The sequence below is a fragment of the Drosophila eugracilis genome, unplaced genomic scaffold (assembly GCF_018153835.1).
Source record: "Drosophila eugracilis isolate 14026-0451.02 unplaced genomic scaffold, ASM1815383v1 contig_90, whole genome shotgun sequence".
Lineage (NCBI taxonomy): Eukaryota > Metazoa > Arthropoda > Insecta > Diptera > Drosophilidae > Drosophila > Drosophila eugracilis.
Window position 1 is genome coordinate 3,530,132 of NW_024573812.1, and position 18,440 is coordinate 3,548,571.

The 18,440-nt window shown below is 42.1% G+C and overlaps 2 protein-coding genes across 46 annotated transcripts; one reads left to right on the forward strand and one right to left on the reverse strand.

Moving 5' to 3' along the window:
• The first annotated feature begins 415 nt into the window (after positions 1-415).
• LOC108112678 (patronin) lies at positions 416-17,624 on the forward strand. 45 transcript variants are annotated; one of them, XM_017222825.2, is made up of 24 exons: positions 416-431; positions 1,228-1,444; positions 4,228-4,539; positions 4,608-4,696; positions 4,754-4,889; positions 4,946-5,196; positions 5,260-5,360; positions 6,282-6,434; positions 7,306-7,410; positions 7,635-7,868; positions 8,134-8,196; positions 8,397-8,676; positions 8,755-9,127; positions 9,197-9,307; positions 9,542-9,688; positions 10,168-11,874; positions 11,943-12,179; positions 12,241-12,439; positions 12,664-12,738; positions 12,995-13,066; positions 13,602-13,709; positions 14,636-14,836; positions 15,692-15,974; positions 16,038-17,624. In XM_017222825.2, the coding sequence occupies exons 2-24, from the start codon at positions 1,415-1,417 to the stop codon at positions 16,180-16,182; spliced, it is 5,412 nt and encodes a 1,803-aa protein (XP_017078314.1). In that variant the 5' UTR covers positions 416-431; positions 1,228-1,414; the 3' UTR covers positions 16,183-17,624. The 45 variants fall into 45 exon arrangements, with proteins under 45 accessions (XP_017078314.1, XP_017078312.1, XP_017078313.1 ...); XM_017222823.2 differs by having other exon boundaries at positions 421-590; XM_017222824.2 differs by lacking the exon at positions 416-431 and adding an exon at positions 614-908.
• LOC108112682 (U3 small nucleolar ribonucleoprotein protein IMP3) lies at positions 17,613-18,429 on the reverse strand. The gene is made up of 3 exons (XM_017222874.1): positions 18,223-18,429; positions 17,949-18,160; positions 17,613-17,889 (listed from the first exon to the last, which is right to left on the reverse strand). Exons 1-3 carry the CDS (start codon positions 18,357-18,359, stop codon positions 17,693-17,695), a joined length of 546 nt encoding a protein of 181 aa, XP_017078363.1. The 5' UTR covers positions 18,360-18,429; the 3' UTR covers positions 17,613-17,692.
• Positions 18,430-18,440: the final 11 nt, after the last annotated feature.

An 18,440-nucleotide genomic window follows, 5' to 3' on the forward strand; every position in this document is an offset into this window, starting at 1 on the left:
TATGTGTTTAATTTGAATTATATATACGATTTATTGTATTATCTCTTATTGAAAATATTTTAAATTGTTTGATAATATGAAAAATGATAATCCGTGACTGAAAGTATGTTAAAAATATTTTTAACATATTATTATTACATTATTAACATATTTTTTAAATTCAAGAGCATTTTGAAAAATTGATAATTGAAATAACAATCTGTATATCTAATCTAATCTGTAAATCTCACATAATAAAATGATAACGTTAACAATATGTTTGAATATAAAATAAAGTATTTTTGTAGTGATGATAGTTTTAAAAAATGGAAAATAAGTTAAAAACAAAAGTAATCGATGTTTTCTGAGAAAATATCGATTACACAATTTCTAACTGCACCGATTGCACCGCATAACCATCGGCTTGTGTTCCATCGCTCACATGAAAATTTGTAAGATTTTAGAGCAGATCGGTGCCCGTGATTTCCTCAATTTAAGGACAATTAATAGTATTAAAACTGTTGAAAAATGCATCGGGGAAGAGCACGAACCGTGTGAAATGAATGCGAAAGTAGTCGGTTCGGCAAATCTGTGCGAAAAACATCCCAAATGTGCGTAGGCCCCACACTCACTCTCACACACATACACCCGCGCGCACATACACAGCTTTTTCGGTCACCACTCGTTCGCCGTGTGTGTGAGAAGCACAACACTAACAGTGTCGCTCAGCAGCATTGCCAGCGTAGCGAGTGCAAAAGAGAGACAACATCGGGCGGCGGACAACAACAGTGCGAGGCGAAGGAAAATGTTTTCATTTACTAAAGTCGGCGGTTCCCCAAAGAATATCGGCAACTTGCTGGCTTAAAACGAATTGGGAAAACATTAATTATGCTATGGATGGGCGGTTCAAGACTCTAACGAGGTGAAAAGTGCGTAAACGGCTCTGGCAGACGACCAAATCGCAACAGCTGATGCAGCAGCATCTAGAGAAAAGCGAACAGACAACTGTAAAGTGTTCTCTGTTATTGTCGCACTGCAGCACCACCCCCTGCCCAACACCCACCGTCGCCCTCTGTGAATGATTCACATTTTCTTTCAGCCTGCTTGCCTTTCCTCCCCCCTTTTAACTCTCCGCGCCCCCTGAAAACAATCGCAGCCAATGCGTGTGCGCAATTAGTTCTTCTGTTTTCGATTTCCAAGTTGTTTGCCAAAGTGCCAATCCTGTTTTTTTTCTTGCACCGTGTTTAGGCTCCAAGTGAAAATCCCCTAAGGTGAGGAAAACTCCACGAGCACACACACACGCAGTAAAAAAACGTTAAAAGGAAAAGCAGTGTGTTGTGGTGGACAAACAAAGAGTGCGAAAAGTGCAAAAAGTTCGGAAAGTGAAGTGGCGGGCGTCGGAGAGCCGGAGTCCGTCGCAGGAAAATCCGTCAGCATGGATGTCGAAACACAGGAAATACGACAGGTAAGAAGTAATCCACTAAGAGAATCCAAAGTCACTCATAAAACGAGGCTCATACTTGAGAAAAGAGCACTCATTAACATTCCAACATAGGCGAAGCTGGCTAACACCTACTCTCTTGGCCAAAATGGTGCGCTGAGGTAATGCCGCTCCGGCCAACTTGACGCTTAATATGCGACCGACACCTACTTACCATTCGACTGGTTTCGATGGCCAATGCAAACAACTACAGCCACAACCGGTAGTAGTTGTGTGGGGTGTGCTGTGCTGATCGGAAAATAATACCAGCCACTTCCATTCATAAAACTGCAGCACGAAAACCAAAGCCGGAAAATTTTGCTTTATACCCCTTCGATTAGGCATTTGTTATCGTTTTTTCTCGCTTTCGAGCTAGCTGCTGTTGCATGACCTAATCGTTAAATATGAAAAAAAAATATATATATATAAAAACGGCTTACGCATGCGAAAGGCAGGCTAAAAGGGAGAAACGTTAACACTCTGCTCCGCGGTTTGGGGCCTTGCGTGTACATAGTACACCGACTTTTCCTCTAGACAACTCCCTAAAAAGTCGTGTTGGAGTCTCGTTCTTGGGCAGCAAAAACAAACAGCTAGCTAGCTACCGACCATAACTCAAAGCTAAACCCATTCAAACATCCAAACACCAAGCTGCTGACTCAAGCGGTAAGCTCTCTTCTTGAACGCTTTCCTTCGTCGGCACTCTCTGTTATATTTAGCCGCAGCAATCGTTGCCCATTCTCTGGAATGCCAAAAACAAAACGACAGTTGGATAGATAATGAAATCATAAAGCCGCGCCAATTTCAATTTGTGACATTTGAAAACCACCAGCAACTGAAACTTTATTACAAGCATATGTTTGGACAGAAAAAAGCATTCAAGCAATTAGTCTTTAAAGTCAGCAAAAAAAATAAAGTTAAATTCAAAATAAGGGACAACAATTAATAATTATAAAATACATATTATTCATTCTGAAATGTTGATTTGGAATTTTGTGTCATTGTTTTTGAAACAGCCATATAATGTATCTGCTATTCATTTGACTTCATACTTCAAACTAATTGTTTAGTAACATTTTATATTGCTCCACAGAAAATACCAAATTAATCACCCCAATTTATCACTAAAAATTCAATAATTACGACTTCCTAATTCTTGAAATTAGATCATGTTTTTTTTCTGTGTATATGCTTGAATAAAAATATGCGATATATCCATCTCTGCTTCATTCATAGTGGGCGTCTAAACCAGCACTCATTTATTGTTTTTCTTCGAATTGTTTACATGGTCTTTTGAAATTTGAGTTTCAGAAATTTTTCGATTCGAGTCAATGCAAAGTGCAGCCAGAGTTTTTCCGTTTCGTTGGCCATTCAAATTATGTTGCGGACAGTTTCTGGCTTTTGGTGGAAAGCGCTTAGCTGGGCAAACAGGTTTTCCCTCCACCTGTTGACCAATTCGCATAGCTGGTCGGTCTACGACCTACGCCAATATTGTTTCCCCAACATCCATCCAGTTTTCCCTCAACCTCCACCAGCTTAAATTATTTCTGGCATTTTGTAGTAAGCTTTTAATCCAAACGACCCCTAAAAACAAAAATTTGCTGACTGGTTATGGGTATACAAAAGAATTGAACCACTTCGATGAGATTCTCTGACATAGTTATTGATGACTTCATGCAACGATTTTGTAAGAAACTCGTTTGAAATTTATGGAATGAAAGCAAATAATAAAGACACCACAGAAGTCTTGCAGCAAATACGACAAGCATGCCGAAAGCAAAATGAGAATTAATGGATTGTTTAATTTTTATGAATTCCAGCTATGTATACTCTCTCAGTTTTACCTTATCTCCTGTTAAAAATAATCTTCAACTGCTGACCGGTGTCGGCTTCTCTATGTTTACTTTCTTCATTATTATAATTCTTCTAACTCTATATGGGTTTTCTAAGATAGCAAATATAAGTTTCTCTTTTAAATGAAATTAAACCTATTTATCAGACTGATTTCTTATCAGAAACCAACATTTGTCTTATTAGTTTCGAGTAGAGATATTACTAATTGGTACACATTTTGTATTAGATTTTACCGATCAAACCAATATCCGCATCTGCAACAGGGACAGTTTCCCTCTTGAGAATTTATTTAGATTGCTTTTCCCCAGTTTCAATTAGACCAAGAAGAGGCCATTCTGAATAGAGCAGAATTGTGATTATGAGTGCAACAAGAAATGGGTTGGCTGGCGAAACATGGCAGCACTTGAGATGATTCTAAAAACGGAGCAGGAAAAAAGAGGCAGGCTGTACGACTGCCCCGCGAGTGGAGTCTTTCATGCTGAGTGACCATCGTCCATCCGACCAGCAACCCCTTCACTTCCCAGCCACTCCCTGCCATTGCCCCAAAATTGAAAAGAGAGCTTCAAGGGGAGGAAACAATGGAAGGCGGCTGGCGGCGCACGCCAAGCCAAACACGAGCGAGTTTATCGAACTCATATTGAAGATTGTACGCATGGCTTCACTCGGGCACAGATACAAATACTGCCAGATGCAGCAACAGGCAGGGATACAGATACAAAAGCACTTAAGAGTGCGCTAGTTAATTGCCAAGAAAAGGCCCGTCATTCAATACGTAGAGGATGCAATTCTAGAGCATTGATTACGCAGGCTTAACTTGGCCTTGGGATGGGAATGAGATGGGTGCCACCTGCTTCACAGAATATTCTCACATTATCGCAATCTGATGCTAACTCTTTTTTCCCAACGCTCTATTGCAGGCTCGTCAACGTGCTTCCGTCAAGTGGCTGCTCTCGAAGGCCTTCAACAATCGCGTGCCGGACAACCTGAAGGAGCCCTTCTACCGCGACCATGAGAATCAGGAGCGTCTCAAGCCGCAGATCATTGTGGAGCTGGGCAATGCCACGCTCTACTGCCAGACGCTGTCCAATCTGTACTCAGATCCCAACTACCAAAGCATGAACCACTGGTCAATAATACAGACGCTAGCGCGCAAGGGAGTTCCCGTGGCCGAATCCTCGGACATGCCCATTACCGAAACGGTATTAATTCAAACGAATCCGCTGCGAATTGTGAGTAAATCTAAATTTTGATCTTTATGGGTTCTCTCTAATTTATTGTTCGGTTTTATCGCTTTCAGAACGCCCACATGTCTGTGATAGAATCGTTGATGGTTTTGTATGCGAAGGAAATATCATCGGGTGACCGCGTCATGGCGGCCATACGAAGGTAAGGCCATCGATTGATATTGAAAAATATAAGTTAATCATTTTCATAATCCCAAAGAATATCTGGCAACAACTATCAAGCGCCCAATGGCCAGTCCTATGAGCAAGCTCTGCTGGGCTGGATTTCACATGCTTGCGCAGCTTTAAAGAAGCGCATTATCAAGGAGGTAGATGCTGGATTGCCCGATGATAATGTGAGTCATTTCTCCCCAGTTCCCTGCTTTTCAATAAATTAATTTATTAATCACAGGGCTCTCGTCTGCAGACGCCGGATATACCACCTGTAAGGGACTTCCAGGATCTGTGCGATGGCATCTGCTTGGCGCTGCTCATTTCATACTATTGCCCTAAGGTGGTGCCGTGGACTAGTGTGAGGATTAACTATTTGCCGGCTGTCGAGGATTCGATTCACAACATCCTGCTGGTTTCCAACTTCTCGCAGAAGCACCTCCCATATAGCGTGATGCATATGACGCCCGAGGATGTGACCTATATGCGAGGGTAACTATTAACTTGCGTAATATAAAACTATATTTTTTATTTTGGTATTTTGTTTTATTTTAGATCAATGAAACTGAATCTGGTAGTGTTACTCACGGATTTGTTCAATCTGTTCGAGATACACCCAGCAAAATGTGTTTGCTACCCCGGCATGGATGGTCAGGGTAAGTGAAGCTTTTCTTAATCAATTACCCATTCCCAAAACGCTGCACCGCATCGCATCTATCCCCCAAAACCCTGATCTCACCCCAAAAACGATTGGCCTGCCTGTGTTTGAATATCAGTCCGGGGCATGCATTGTTGTCCAAGTTTATCCGACGTATCCTTGTTTGCATTTCGTTTTGTCTTCGTTTTTCCTATGATTTGCTTTCAATTTTATTCTTTATTTTATTAAGAAGAATTGGTCATCAAAAGAAGAATAAAGAAGTTAGTCATAGTTCCAGGTGATATATAAATGCCCTTTAAGAATTGCATTCAGCTGGATTTGTGAATGACTCAATTTATTACATAGACAACAAAAGGTAAAAGCATCCATCAATTAGTCACAGAAAGCTTTATAAGTAACAAGGAATTTAGAGCGCTTCACAGCTCGTAGATTTCGTTGATTACGCCACAAATAAGACCAAGTTTAAGATCAACCGCAAAGCACCTCTTAGGGAGAGATTCGTCAGTGAAACCACAGAAATCTAGCAAAATCTTATTTATGTTTCTGTATAGTTCCTGCGGTTGTTTTCGTTTATAAGCCATCGAGTCCACCAAAAAATTGACATAGAATCATATGTAATATTCATCATCTTAGCATTCACCTGATCCCACCAAAAAGTAGTGAAATTCTCCACATTTTTTAATCAATCCAAATCGAATAAATCAACTCTGTACTTGATTCTCTTTCTTTGTTTATGTGCAAAACGCTTCCTCTTGCCACTCGTAACCGCAAACAATCCACCAATAATTTTGGTCCTAACCACAAACACACACACACCAAACACATATTCACACTTATCAAATAAAACAAACTCAACGTATCAACGTGCCATGTAATTCTCGATTGATTCGCTCTCCAATCCCGACTTGACGATATCCAGATGTCATCGCCCGGCGCACTTTGGGCGCCAATGAGCACGGGATCTGCCATCGACGGGGCCTTACTGTACAGCCCGTCACACCCATTCCCGATCTGCGCAGTGATCTCGACCAGCCGCCCGTAGGCTCGCCTCAGAATCGACCGCCGTTCCAAGGTTTTAACTTCAAATTTTCTATCCGAGCATTTTCTGTGTTTCCCCAATTTCCCGAATCTCAATTTTCCTCCTTCGTTTGTTCATGAATGTGTTACCATTTCCATTTGTTTGTTCTTTGTTTTGCTTGTTCTGCTCACATTCAGTTTGTTTGTTTGTTCGTTCGTTTGTTTGCTTCATTGATTATTCCTTGGTGTCTTGCCAAGGAAATCGATTGATAATCATATGATATGCAGCTGTTTGATAATGATTACCATTTTAATATAAAATAAGTACCTAAGTAATGTCTAACACGATGCACAGATGCCTTGTAATGTCTGTAATAAGTGCACAACTCATCAGATTGTAGTAGAAATTTTTGTAACTAGAGACTGCATTTTGTCATCTTAATACTTTAAGCACCATGACTGAAAACGACTTGACCTAATTAACAGAGAAATCTGGGAAAGAAATAATGGGTGAACTGGGAAATGTGTGTATGTAAATGCCGATTGGAATCATAGATATTTGTTGTTCAAATTCAACTAAAAACATTTGGGTGGTGTGTGAGAATCATCCTAAATTCATCTTAAGAATAAGTGAAAGTATTATGCTTTGGTCACATGATACTCATAGACAGACTTCCCCTGGGGATAATTACCGAGCTCATGGGGGACTTCTCCTCAGCTTACTTGTGACCCATCGACGGACTGCGATTCACCTTGTTTCTGCTTTCGAATTGTGCTGTTTGCTTTTGCCCGCTTCCGATGCAACGAGTCAATGAATAACCAACCGAAATATTCAAGTTCATTTACCTCGCAAGCTGAACAAATTGATTTTATTAATTTACGTTTTCTTTTTTTTTCTGTTTTTCTGTGAATTTTCGTTCATTTAGTTCCGCACTCGAATTCATTTGGCGGTGGCTTAAATCGCAGATCAACCCCGCCCAACGAATACCAGACGGTTCAGTCAAATAATTTCGATGGTAATCATGCCGAAGGTAATTTATTTATTATTGTTACATAATTATATGTCTCTATCTATTTTATTTATATTTAATTTGTATACGTTTCTGTTTGCTTTTGACTTGCACACAGACACTATGGTCTCAACATATTATTGGTTTATTATTAAATTTCAATTTTGTAACTTTTCTTTTCACTCCCACCGACCCATACACGCTTAACCACCAACCATCGCAACCGCTCCCCCGCCAACCTGCAGCCTTCGTGGTGCACAAGTCGCGTGGCATCACCACACTCGCATCCATGCACTCGCAGCAGCAGCAGCAGCTCCATCAGCAACAGCAGCAGCAACAGCAGCAATACCATCAGCAGGCACATCAGCAACACCCGTCCCAGTCGCAGCTCCAAATCCAGCAGCAGGAGCCCTTGGTTCCGGCTCGCTTGCGCCAGGCTAAAGAAAAGACCAATGTCGAGTCGAAGGCGGACGAGAGAGGTTTGCCCAGCTTGCTAGCAGTTCTTTTCTTTATTTTTTCTTATTTCTTTTCCGACTTGTATGTGGCCACCAAACGTGTTATTAACTCTGCCATGTGGGAACTCGTTAATTACCTGAATCCAAATCCCCGTTGATTTACAATTTAAAATGATATTCGTTTTTGTGCTACATACAAGTCTGTGCTTTAATTTCATTTATTATTTATTTAATTTATTTTATCTTCTTTTCATTTACCTCGTTTTTGGTTTGCTCTCGAATTGAATAGGCGATTTTGTCGCTGCGGGTCGACCAAGTAACTGGGAACAGAGCCGCCGGCCAAGCTTTGCAGGTATGAGCCAACACTGCCACTGTTGACCCAGAATCGTTGTAGCCAACGTAGTTATCCATTTGTGCGTTGAGTTGAATGCAATTTAGTTCGTGTTATGGTTACTTTTCGCTTTATTACATGTCCTTCAAAGCTGTCCTGGTCCACTTAGTGTTGTGCTTATCTTTCAGTGTCAATTTAATAATGCTTTTGTGAATTTTCAGGACGTCGCTCGCGCAGAAATTCTTCCAGCGAGGATTCTCAGCTGACCATCGAAAACTTCGGCGGCTCCCAGGATCAACTGAATACGCTAGGACGATATGAACGTGACAGGGAACGAAAGTTGTCCAACACGAGTGTAGGATATCCAGTTGAACCCGCTGTGGCTGTTCGCTCTTCGATTGCTGATGCTCGGGGTACGCTGCAGTTGGGTTATGATACGGACTCGGGGTCAGAGAAGCAAGATCGCGAAACGGAAAAGTATTCGATGCGCCGGCAAGTCAGGTGAGTCATTTAACTTACATCTTGTGTTTTTAATTTGAATAATATTGATAACATAATCCCCTTTGTTCTTATCAACAGTGTCGACAATGTGCCTACGGTTTCGTCGAACAATCTTTCGAATGCAGGGAGCCCGTTGCCGATGGCAAGGCATAAGCAACATTCCAGCGACAAAGATTACAGCAGCAACAGCGGCATGATGCCTGACCAATACAACGATTCCCGTTCCACCACCGGATACGATCCTGAGAGCACGCCAGTGCGCAAATCCTCTACGAGCAGCATGCCTGCGAGTCCTGCTGCCTGGCAATTAGATGTGGGAGACGATGACATGCGTTCCCTGGAGAACGCCAGCAAGTTGTCAACTATCCGGTTGAAGCTGGAGGAAAAGCGACGGCGCATTGAGCAAGACAAACGTAAGATCGAGATGGCTTTGCTGCGGCATCAGGAGAAGGTAGGCATTGAGACATTAGTCGTGAGTTTATAAAAACTGGTATAAAAATTTATGTTAAATTATCCTGAGAATACACAGGAGGATTTGGAGTCATGCCCGGATGTTATGAAGTGGGAGACCATGAGCAATGAATCGAAACGTACACCTGACATGGATCCCGTTGACTTAGATAAGTACCAGGTGAGTGTGAACAGTTTCCTATTAACGTAACTCCTCTCCGTCTAACCAGTCCTACGAGTGCCAAATAATTTATGTCTAACGCCTGTGTCTCTCTTTTACCCCCATTTTTTATCTGTGCCTGCTTCAACATTCACACATACTCACACGCCACAATTACACAATACAAAACACGCCCATTAACCAACCAAACAACAATTAACTTACCACCTAATCGCCTGGATGTGGAATAAGCAGCAAAGTATCGCCATCATGAACATGAATCTGCAGGATATCCAGCAGGATATCCACCGCCTGGCCACACAGCAGAGCCAAATGCAAGCGCAGCACTTGCAAGCCCAGCAACTGATGCAGGCTCAGCAGATAGCCAACATGCTGAACCAGGTAATCCATCCGCCCACATCCCCGACCAATCTGTCTCAATTTCATAGCAGCAGCCGCGCATAATAACTATGGATGTGGAATGCTTATTGTTTGGTTTTGTCCATTGGTTACAGCTCTCTGAACTGATTAGTGATAAGCTGCTATAACAATGTGATTAGCGATTATGATCGCTCCTAATTAATGAGAAACGATTACTGTTTAATGTGCTAAATTTGGTGATCATTGATATTGTTACTTCTAATCTAAATGTAGTTAAAAGGCAGCAATCACTAAACCGATTCTTTAGCGCAAATCTCCAATGTATCGTGATTTTGATTATGTTCTGTTAGGAACCCAAAATATATATTAATGCTCGTTTGTGAACTAACAAATTGTTTTCGATCTTGTTTCGTTACGTTTCGTTTGCCTGCGACACTCAACACTTGAAATCTGCAACTCGCCACCCGCCCACCTGCAATCCCCACTAACTGCATCCACAGCAGCAGACCTACGGGTCGCAGCAGCACTTGGCCGATCACCATTACCAGCAGCAGAGACCCATGCAGCAAAGCTTTGGTTCATCGCCACATCTTCCGCAGGCCTATAACGCCCCAGTCAGTGCGTACAACTCCCGTCCGCCCAGCCGCGACCCCTACCAGCAGCAGCTCCAGCATCAGCAGCAACAGCCAATGGCCATGCCTCAACCGATGCAGTACGTCAACGAGCATGGGCAATATATGTCGCCGCCGCAGCCCGCCCACTACATGCCGCAGCAACCGCAGCAGCAGCCGCAAAGCATCTATAGCGACAATGGGGCGGCGTACAACCATAGCAACCACTCGCCATACGGCGGAGCTCCACAGTATCGGAACAGTGTGGTTTACGATGACTACGGGCAACCCACCAACCACTTTTACCTGCACGAGTCGTCGCCACAGCCTCAGCCTCATCCCCATCCACAGCGCAGGACTTGGGCTCACTCTGCAGCTGCTGCTGCCTACGAGCAACAGCAGCAGATCCAGCCTCCTCTGGTAGATGTGAATGCCTGGCAGACGCAGCAGCATCCGAAGCAGAAACAGACCTGGATGAATAGGCCACCTTCGAGTGCGGGAGCTCCCAGTCCTGGGAGTTTTGTGCTACACCAGAACGGTGGCGGCAGTGGCGGTGGAGGTGGTGGTGAGCTCCAACACCTGTTTCAGGTACAGGCGTCACCTCAACACTCCCAGCGTCAGGTGAGCGGATCCAATGGCGTTCAGCGACAACAGTCGCTTACCAATTTGCGCGATAATCGCTCGCCCAAGGCACCACAACCCATGGGAATGCCCATGGGTATGCCACTGCAACACGAGGATATGATGGCGCCGCAGAGCATTTGCTTCATTGGGGATGAGGAGGATGTGGATGAGTTGGAGCGTAACATCATCGAATCCATGCACTCAACGCGCATTTCCGATTTCGTTCACCAACAGCAGCAGCAACACCAACAGCAGCTCCAGCAGCAACAGCGATTGCAGGGTCACAGTGGACGAGGCAGTAGCTCGGAGGATTACGACAGCGGGGAGATGATTTCCAACAAGCTGAATATCACCAGCGGCAATCTCACCTACCGCATACCCTCACCTTCCCGTCCCTCCATTCAAGCCAATAGCTTCCAGGACCCCCGTGCAATGGCAGCGGCATCCGGCGGCGAGGACCAGCCGCCCGAGAAGGGCTTCTATATCTCCTTCGACGATGAACAGCCCAAGCGACCAAAGCCCCCACTGCGGGCTAAACGATCGCCCAAAAAGGAGGCGCCTCCAGGTAGTAGGGACAGTGTCGATAACCAAGCGACCCTGAAACGTGAATCGCTAAGTCAGCTGCACAACAACAACAACATTGGATTCGGTGGTGATGATGTCAATAGCAAGCCAGTGACCAGGCACAGCATCCATGGCCTGAACAACTCCAACAGTGTCAAATCCCCAGGAAATGCCACATACAACAAGTACACCGATGAGCCGCCTATTCAACTGCGCCAGCTGGCCGTTACGGGAGCAGTGTCACCAACTGGTAACGAACGTCGCCACTTGGAGGATGTTACCAATCAGCCACCACAGCAACTGCAACAGCCGATGTCGCCTACGCGTCTACAGCAGAACAGCAACAATGCAGAGGCAGCCAAGAATAAGGCTCTGCTCATCGGAGCAGATTCCACCAATTTGGATCCTGTAAGATCACGAATAAAAAATATATTCAACATTTTCCCTATTAAGTATATACATTTATTTCTTCACAGGATTCTGTAGATGAGATGGAACGGCGGAAGGAGAAGATCATGCTGCTGTCCCTGCAACGTCGCCAACAGCAGGAGGAAGCCAAGGCGCGGAAAGAGATAGAGTCTTCCCAAAAGCGGGAGAAGGAGCGCGAGAAGGAGGAGGAGCGATCGCGAAAGAAAGAGGAGCAAATGGCGCGGCGAGCGGCCATTTTAGAGCAGCACAGACTCAAGAAAGCCATCGAAGAGGCCGAACGAGAGGTAGAAAATCATTAAAATTAACAAAGAATGTCATATCCTCAAACATGGATTTCTCATATAGGGTAAAACCCTGGATCGGCCCGATTTGCATGTAAAACTGCAGCCACATTCATCCACCTCAACAACTCCGCGGCTGAGGCAGCAGCGCACCACTCGCCCCAGGCCCAAGACGATTCACGTGGACGATGCTAGCGTGGACATCAGCGAGGCTTCGAGCATCTCTAGTCGAGGCAAAAAAGGATCAAGCTCGAATCTAACCGGTGAGCAGCTTACCGATTTTATTACACCAAATTTGCAACTCAGGATAATGGATCCCAAATTTATAAGATATTCGGCGTGCCGGATTTATTTTAAAAACTACTATATTATTTCTGTGTTTTTAAATTTGTTTGACCTGCTTTACCTACTTATTTATATGGTTTACCCCTCTGACCACTGCTAATTTGTTGACTTTTTGTTTTCGTTTTGAATTTGAACTGAACAGGCTACGGTCAACTAAGCTCAAATTCAATGAAAAGAGATTACTACAGGGGCTCGCAAGACTCCCTCACTGTAAAAGGTAATTTATGTTTTTCTTTATTTATCCTCATTGCATTGTCTTATATTTCATCTTTCGTAGTTTTATCTAAGTTAAGCATGATTAGTTACACATTAAGTTATTTTGTTTTCTGATACTTTTCTGGTAAATGGGACCTAAAATCTAACGAGTTAAATTGCACCTCGACGTAATTGTAGATCTAAGTTTTCTTAAAAAATAACTATGGATTTTTGTCAATCTAATTAGTAAGCCTTAACAACTAATCTCGTTCAAACAGAGTCACCCGATGATTATCCCAGTACAAGTTCAACTCCGATTGGACGACGGGGATCGTACAAAACTTCCAGAGGTTGGTGATGGATAACACGCCCACTTAGTTCCCATTTTTATTTTCCCTTGTTTTATTTTCACAAAATTCGCATTCGAACACGCTAAGAAATGAAACGAGAGTTAACGCTCGAGCGCTTCAATTTTTTTTTTATAGTTTTTCAATAACTAACATGTTTTAATTTTTGTTGAACCTACTGATTTATGGCTAACAGCTAACTGCATACAACCTCAACTAATCCAGAATGCACTGCCAGTAAAAAAATGCACCTGAGCTCAAAAAAAGTGGACCAGAGGCGCGGTTGAGGATATACATAACTATTATTTTTTTTTTCTTTGATTTACCTGGTTTTTTGGGCTGCTATTTTGATGATGGATTTTTGGTTTTGGGGGGCCTGGGAGATAAGTTTGATTTACGATATTTGTACCTCATTTTGTGCCACCCATTCATTTGTGTTAACGAATTGCGAATGAATAAGAATAAGAATGTGTTCCACCTGTATACTGATGATGCACTTGGCTCGCGTCTTTCGTGACCTGACTTGACCTGATTTCAGAGCCAGCCGGCGTAGAAAGGGGCCGCACTCTATCGCGTATCTCCGTCGCTAAGGGCAGCACGCTTAATTTCCGGGGCCGAAAGTCCAATTCGCTAATGAATCTGTGCGGTAAGAAGCGTTCCACAGCAGCAACAATCAAGCTGCCTGCCTGTTACCTTTCTCTGTTATCCCATACTCTACTCTACTCTCTATCCAACTAAGTATATCTACCTGTCTGCTACTTTCTATTGATTTCGGATGTTTCTAGTGGTATCTTTTGGTTTAACTTGTGATTGTACTTTGGTTTCTGGTATCTTTGCTGGTGATAAGTAATCTGTATACTTTCTTTTTTTTCTGTACTCTTGTCTTCATTTTATGTACATATTTGAATATACTATTATTTGCTGTATTGCGATTTTATTTTATAAACCTTCACTGCGATGATTCGGCTTTCCATGCTCCTAACGATGATGCGGTGGTGGTGGTGGTCTGGTCCCTTCTCAAGCTTTCTTGTGTTCGTCAGCTGATTTTTGGGGATTGGGTTGGTTTCTACAGCTTTATATTCGCAAATGGTTTGGGCCAACATTTAATATTTGTGAGATATATGGGATACACTAGCACAAATATATTCACTAAAACATCTGCACCGCCAACACTAATCAGTACATTTGTTCAATTTTAATCCAGATCATGATCAACTAGCTATTAAGAGATATACGAAATTGCTTAACTAAATTTTGTGCACACATTCTCTTCTTTTATTTCTCTTTCTTTCAACTCAATCCTGTCTTAAAATGATTCTTGAAATTAACCAACCAACAATATAAAAAACAATCAAATATTAACCAAATAAAACGAACTCATCGCTCGCGCCATCCATCTTCGTGACTGGTGACTAACAAAAAAAATGCATCCATCGACTGGTTTCACCATCTGCATGGACTTGGGTGATCCCGTTCTGATCTGATCCGATCCGATCTGTTTTGTGCATGTGACCACCCGCTGAATGCCTCGATTGACATGGATTCCACCCTGATCTCTTGCTTGCCGGTTAGACACAGATTCGGGACTGGGACGCGCCACTCCGCCGAGGCGTGCTCCGTCGCCTGGAATGGGAATGGGCGCTTCAGGTAGGCATATGCCATCTCCCTCTGGACCGGGCTCTTTGCCGCCAGGTTTGATATCGAAACGTCGCGGATTTGATGATGGATCCAGCGATTTCTCTTTAACTCCGAATTTGAACATGGAATATTCGGGTTTGTATCTCTCTCTCTCGTCTTCAAAACAAACAAAAACCATTCAAGCCATACCAAATACTTCAAATCAATCCTCAGTTATATAATCAATCACCTTCCACCAATCCATACACCATTGGTCATCACCTGCATCTGTACTACCTAAGTTGGAACGCCTCATTATGATTTCAAAGTTTTGATTTTTTGATTTATTTTTTCGGTTTGTTCATTCATTACAAATTGGCATCTTTTGTACAGATTGCATTTTGTTTATTCGACATACATATGAGTTCTACATAGATATACAAGTTCTAGAGGGCTGCGACAGTCTGTAGAATCCGATTCTTCGTTCGTCCACTTGTTACGTTCCCTAGCGTCGTCAAATCCACGACTTTCGATGGTCAAATGTAACCCGATAATATGTTCTTAGTGATTTAAAGACACCACAAAAGCTTTCTAATCCCAAAACCAGATTGGCCCGATTAACAGCTTCACTATGAAATACTAAAGACAAAATTGCAAGCACTATATTTAAGTGTTTATTTGTTTTTGAATGTTTTTAATTCTAGGTTTATAACTAATTTATACGCATAAGAAATTTAAAGCCAGCTTCAAAGAGTTGTTAATTTAATATTTTTGTCAGGGTGTTTTATTTGAAAAATACATTTTATAATTTTGTTTAGTATTCCCAACTAAAACAGTGAATCCCGTAGATTCACCCAACGTTAGTATTGAATTTTGCACGTAGCTTGCATTTTGATAGAAGATTTTACAATATAGAAGCTTGCCATTGCCACTAAAAAGTATAAAATATCCAAACTATATGCTTATCGTTTTAAAACTCCTTTTCTGACTTGGTTTAATATGCATTCCCAGGTCCCAAACTCTATAAACAACCAGCGGCCAAATCAAATCGTGGTATTATCCTGAACGCCGTTGAATACTGTGTTTTCCCCGGCGTTGTTAACCGCGAGGCCAAACAGAAAGTGCTCGAGAAGATTGCGCGCTCGGAGGCGAAGCACTTCCTGGTACTCTTCCGAGACGCGGGCTGCCAGTTCCGTGCCCTATACAGCTACCAGCCCGAAACGGATCAGGTAACCAAGCTGTATGGCACTGGACCTAGTCAAGTCGATGAAGTCATGTTCGACAAGTTCTTCAAGTAAGTGCCTAGAATATATATTATAATTTGACTATCTAAAATTAATACATACCTTTCTTGCAGATATAACTCAGGAGGCAAGTGCTTCTCGCAAGTGCATACAAAGCATCTGACCGTGACCATCGATGCCTTCACAATACACAACTCGCTGTGGCAGGGCAAGCGGGTGCAGTTGCCCAGCAAAAAGGACATGGCGCTTGTAATCTAAGCGGCGGGCAGGGTATTTTGAATGGCATCCAAGTGGCAGCAGTGGAACAGTCGGGCCAACGGGCGCTTGGCGCAGTTTTGGTCGAAGCAACACTATTCTACATGATTGCGCATTAAGACATCTATGGAAACATAACAAAACATATACCGAAAGTTTTTCTGTAGGTCGTGGGGTATAGGTGTTCATCGGGGCATATACGGCTAATTACTATTTGCACATGTTTGAAGAACAAGAAATCGAAATTTACGGAAAATATTGTAGTGATTAATACAATGCGATTGAATATTTATTTTGAATATAAATGCATATATCCAGCCTAAGAATTTATTGTTCACGCAAGCCTGAAACAGTAGGAGAACCATCTGTAAACGAAGAACAGACATATAGAACATACTATATATAAAGAACACAGAGCAGAGCACACTCAAAAGCCAAAAGAATGTAATTGAATTTTGAATGAATGTATTTTTTTGTTTGCAAACAGTAAGCTCCGCTGAATGAAGATGAGGAACAAATGTAGAAAATCCTTTTTTATTAATTTGTTTTATATTGTTATGAAGTTATTCATGTGAAATTTTTTCTAGGCCTTGGGCAGGCGGAAATGAAATCGTGTATGGGCCGCAGCCAAAGTCGAAACTAATTTTAATGCCACTAGCTATTTATTTTAACACTAATTAATATTTACTTTTTATGCGTATTTAAAAAGAAATAATAATACAACTAATATTTAAAGATAACTATATCTATACAACAAGAAAAAGACTTTTGACTGCTAAAACGGAAATCCATTGTTCTTTTAGATTTCTTTTCGCAAAGTCAGATGCACGACGAGCAGTCAGACTCTAAAAACTTCAGAAATTGTATTGCACTCCTAAAATAACTATTAGAACCATTTCGAATGCATTTGCTTCTTATGTTGATGCTGGCTGGAATTGACTTGTGTAACTGCCATCTACCTTACTTTTAACTCTGTTCAATAATCACTTTTTAGACCGCTCAACCGTTCGATGCACCTGCCTGCACCTTAGTCCCCAACCACACTCATCCTGTTTTATAAATAAAGCGATCGATCAATCCACGCTGGTATCTTATAATTTATTGTGTAACTCCGCTGGCTCTCTCACTTGTTTCCAAAACTGATATTACTTTAATATCTTAAAGGTATTTCACACGCCGCATTGTATTTTGAAAAGATTGACTTTAGATAGCGAAGTGAGGGTAAAAAACTAATAGAGCATAATCCAACTATGAACCGCCAATATGGAATAATTCCGAGCAGATCGGTATTTCGGGGATCAGGTTAAAATAAATATGTATATGTATGTGCGTGTCGGCGCATTTGTGCCCTTGGCGCAATTTGCTCCTTAATAATGAATATTAATGAGATCTAAACATTATTATATAAAATGTAATAAAGTTATTGAACATGATTATTTAACAAAGTTTCAGTTGTTTTTATTGTCTGCTACAAATTTTAGTCTACGTTTGTTTGGGATCTTAAATTTAATGTCTACATTTGGAAATCATCACGCAAATCATTGTAGCGCAGTACATGCTCCTTGATCTTAGACCCATCTACCCAAGTGACGAAATCCTCGAGGTTTCTAGACACCAGAAAGGCGGGATCCTTGACCATTTCAGGACCCACACGAACATGACCATGTTCAATAAGGTCTGTGGCAGCTTTCAGGTGTTCCGACATGCGCACTGTAAGAGAAAATTATTAAATTATAAGAAACCTAGTAATGTAAGGGTATACAACATACGTTTCACCATGATCACTGGCAGGCGACGCCGGCAAAAGTGACTGGCTGATATCTTGGCCGCCCTCTCTAAGGTTAGCTGATCATTGGAAACTCCCATGGCGTGCAACTTATTTAGCAACATGGTTGTGGCTTCCACTTTGAAAGGCTCTGAAGCGTCTAATTTGGCTATCTTCTCTGCAAGTTCCCTTATCTCCCTAGATAGTTTGTTGTACCTAACAAGGTATTAGAAAAGTTTTACTTCGGTTGAAATATGCAGTTCCCGGTTAAAACTCACTTCGTGTAATCCTCTCTCTTTTGTATATGAAAGCGCCTGAGGATCTTGTTCTCCTTGCCGCTATTGTCCACCTTCCAGGTGATAAAGTCCACCTTTTTGAGCAGTTTTTGCTCATGAAATTTGAGTTTACGAACCATTTTTATTTATTTATAAAATTACTTTTGTTGACAATATCGCACATGGGCGCGCAGTGTGACCAATCAAGGGAAAAAGAAAAT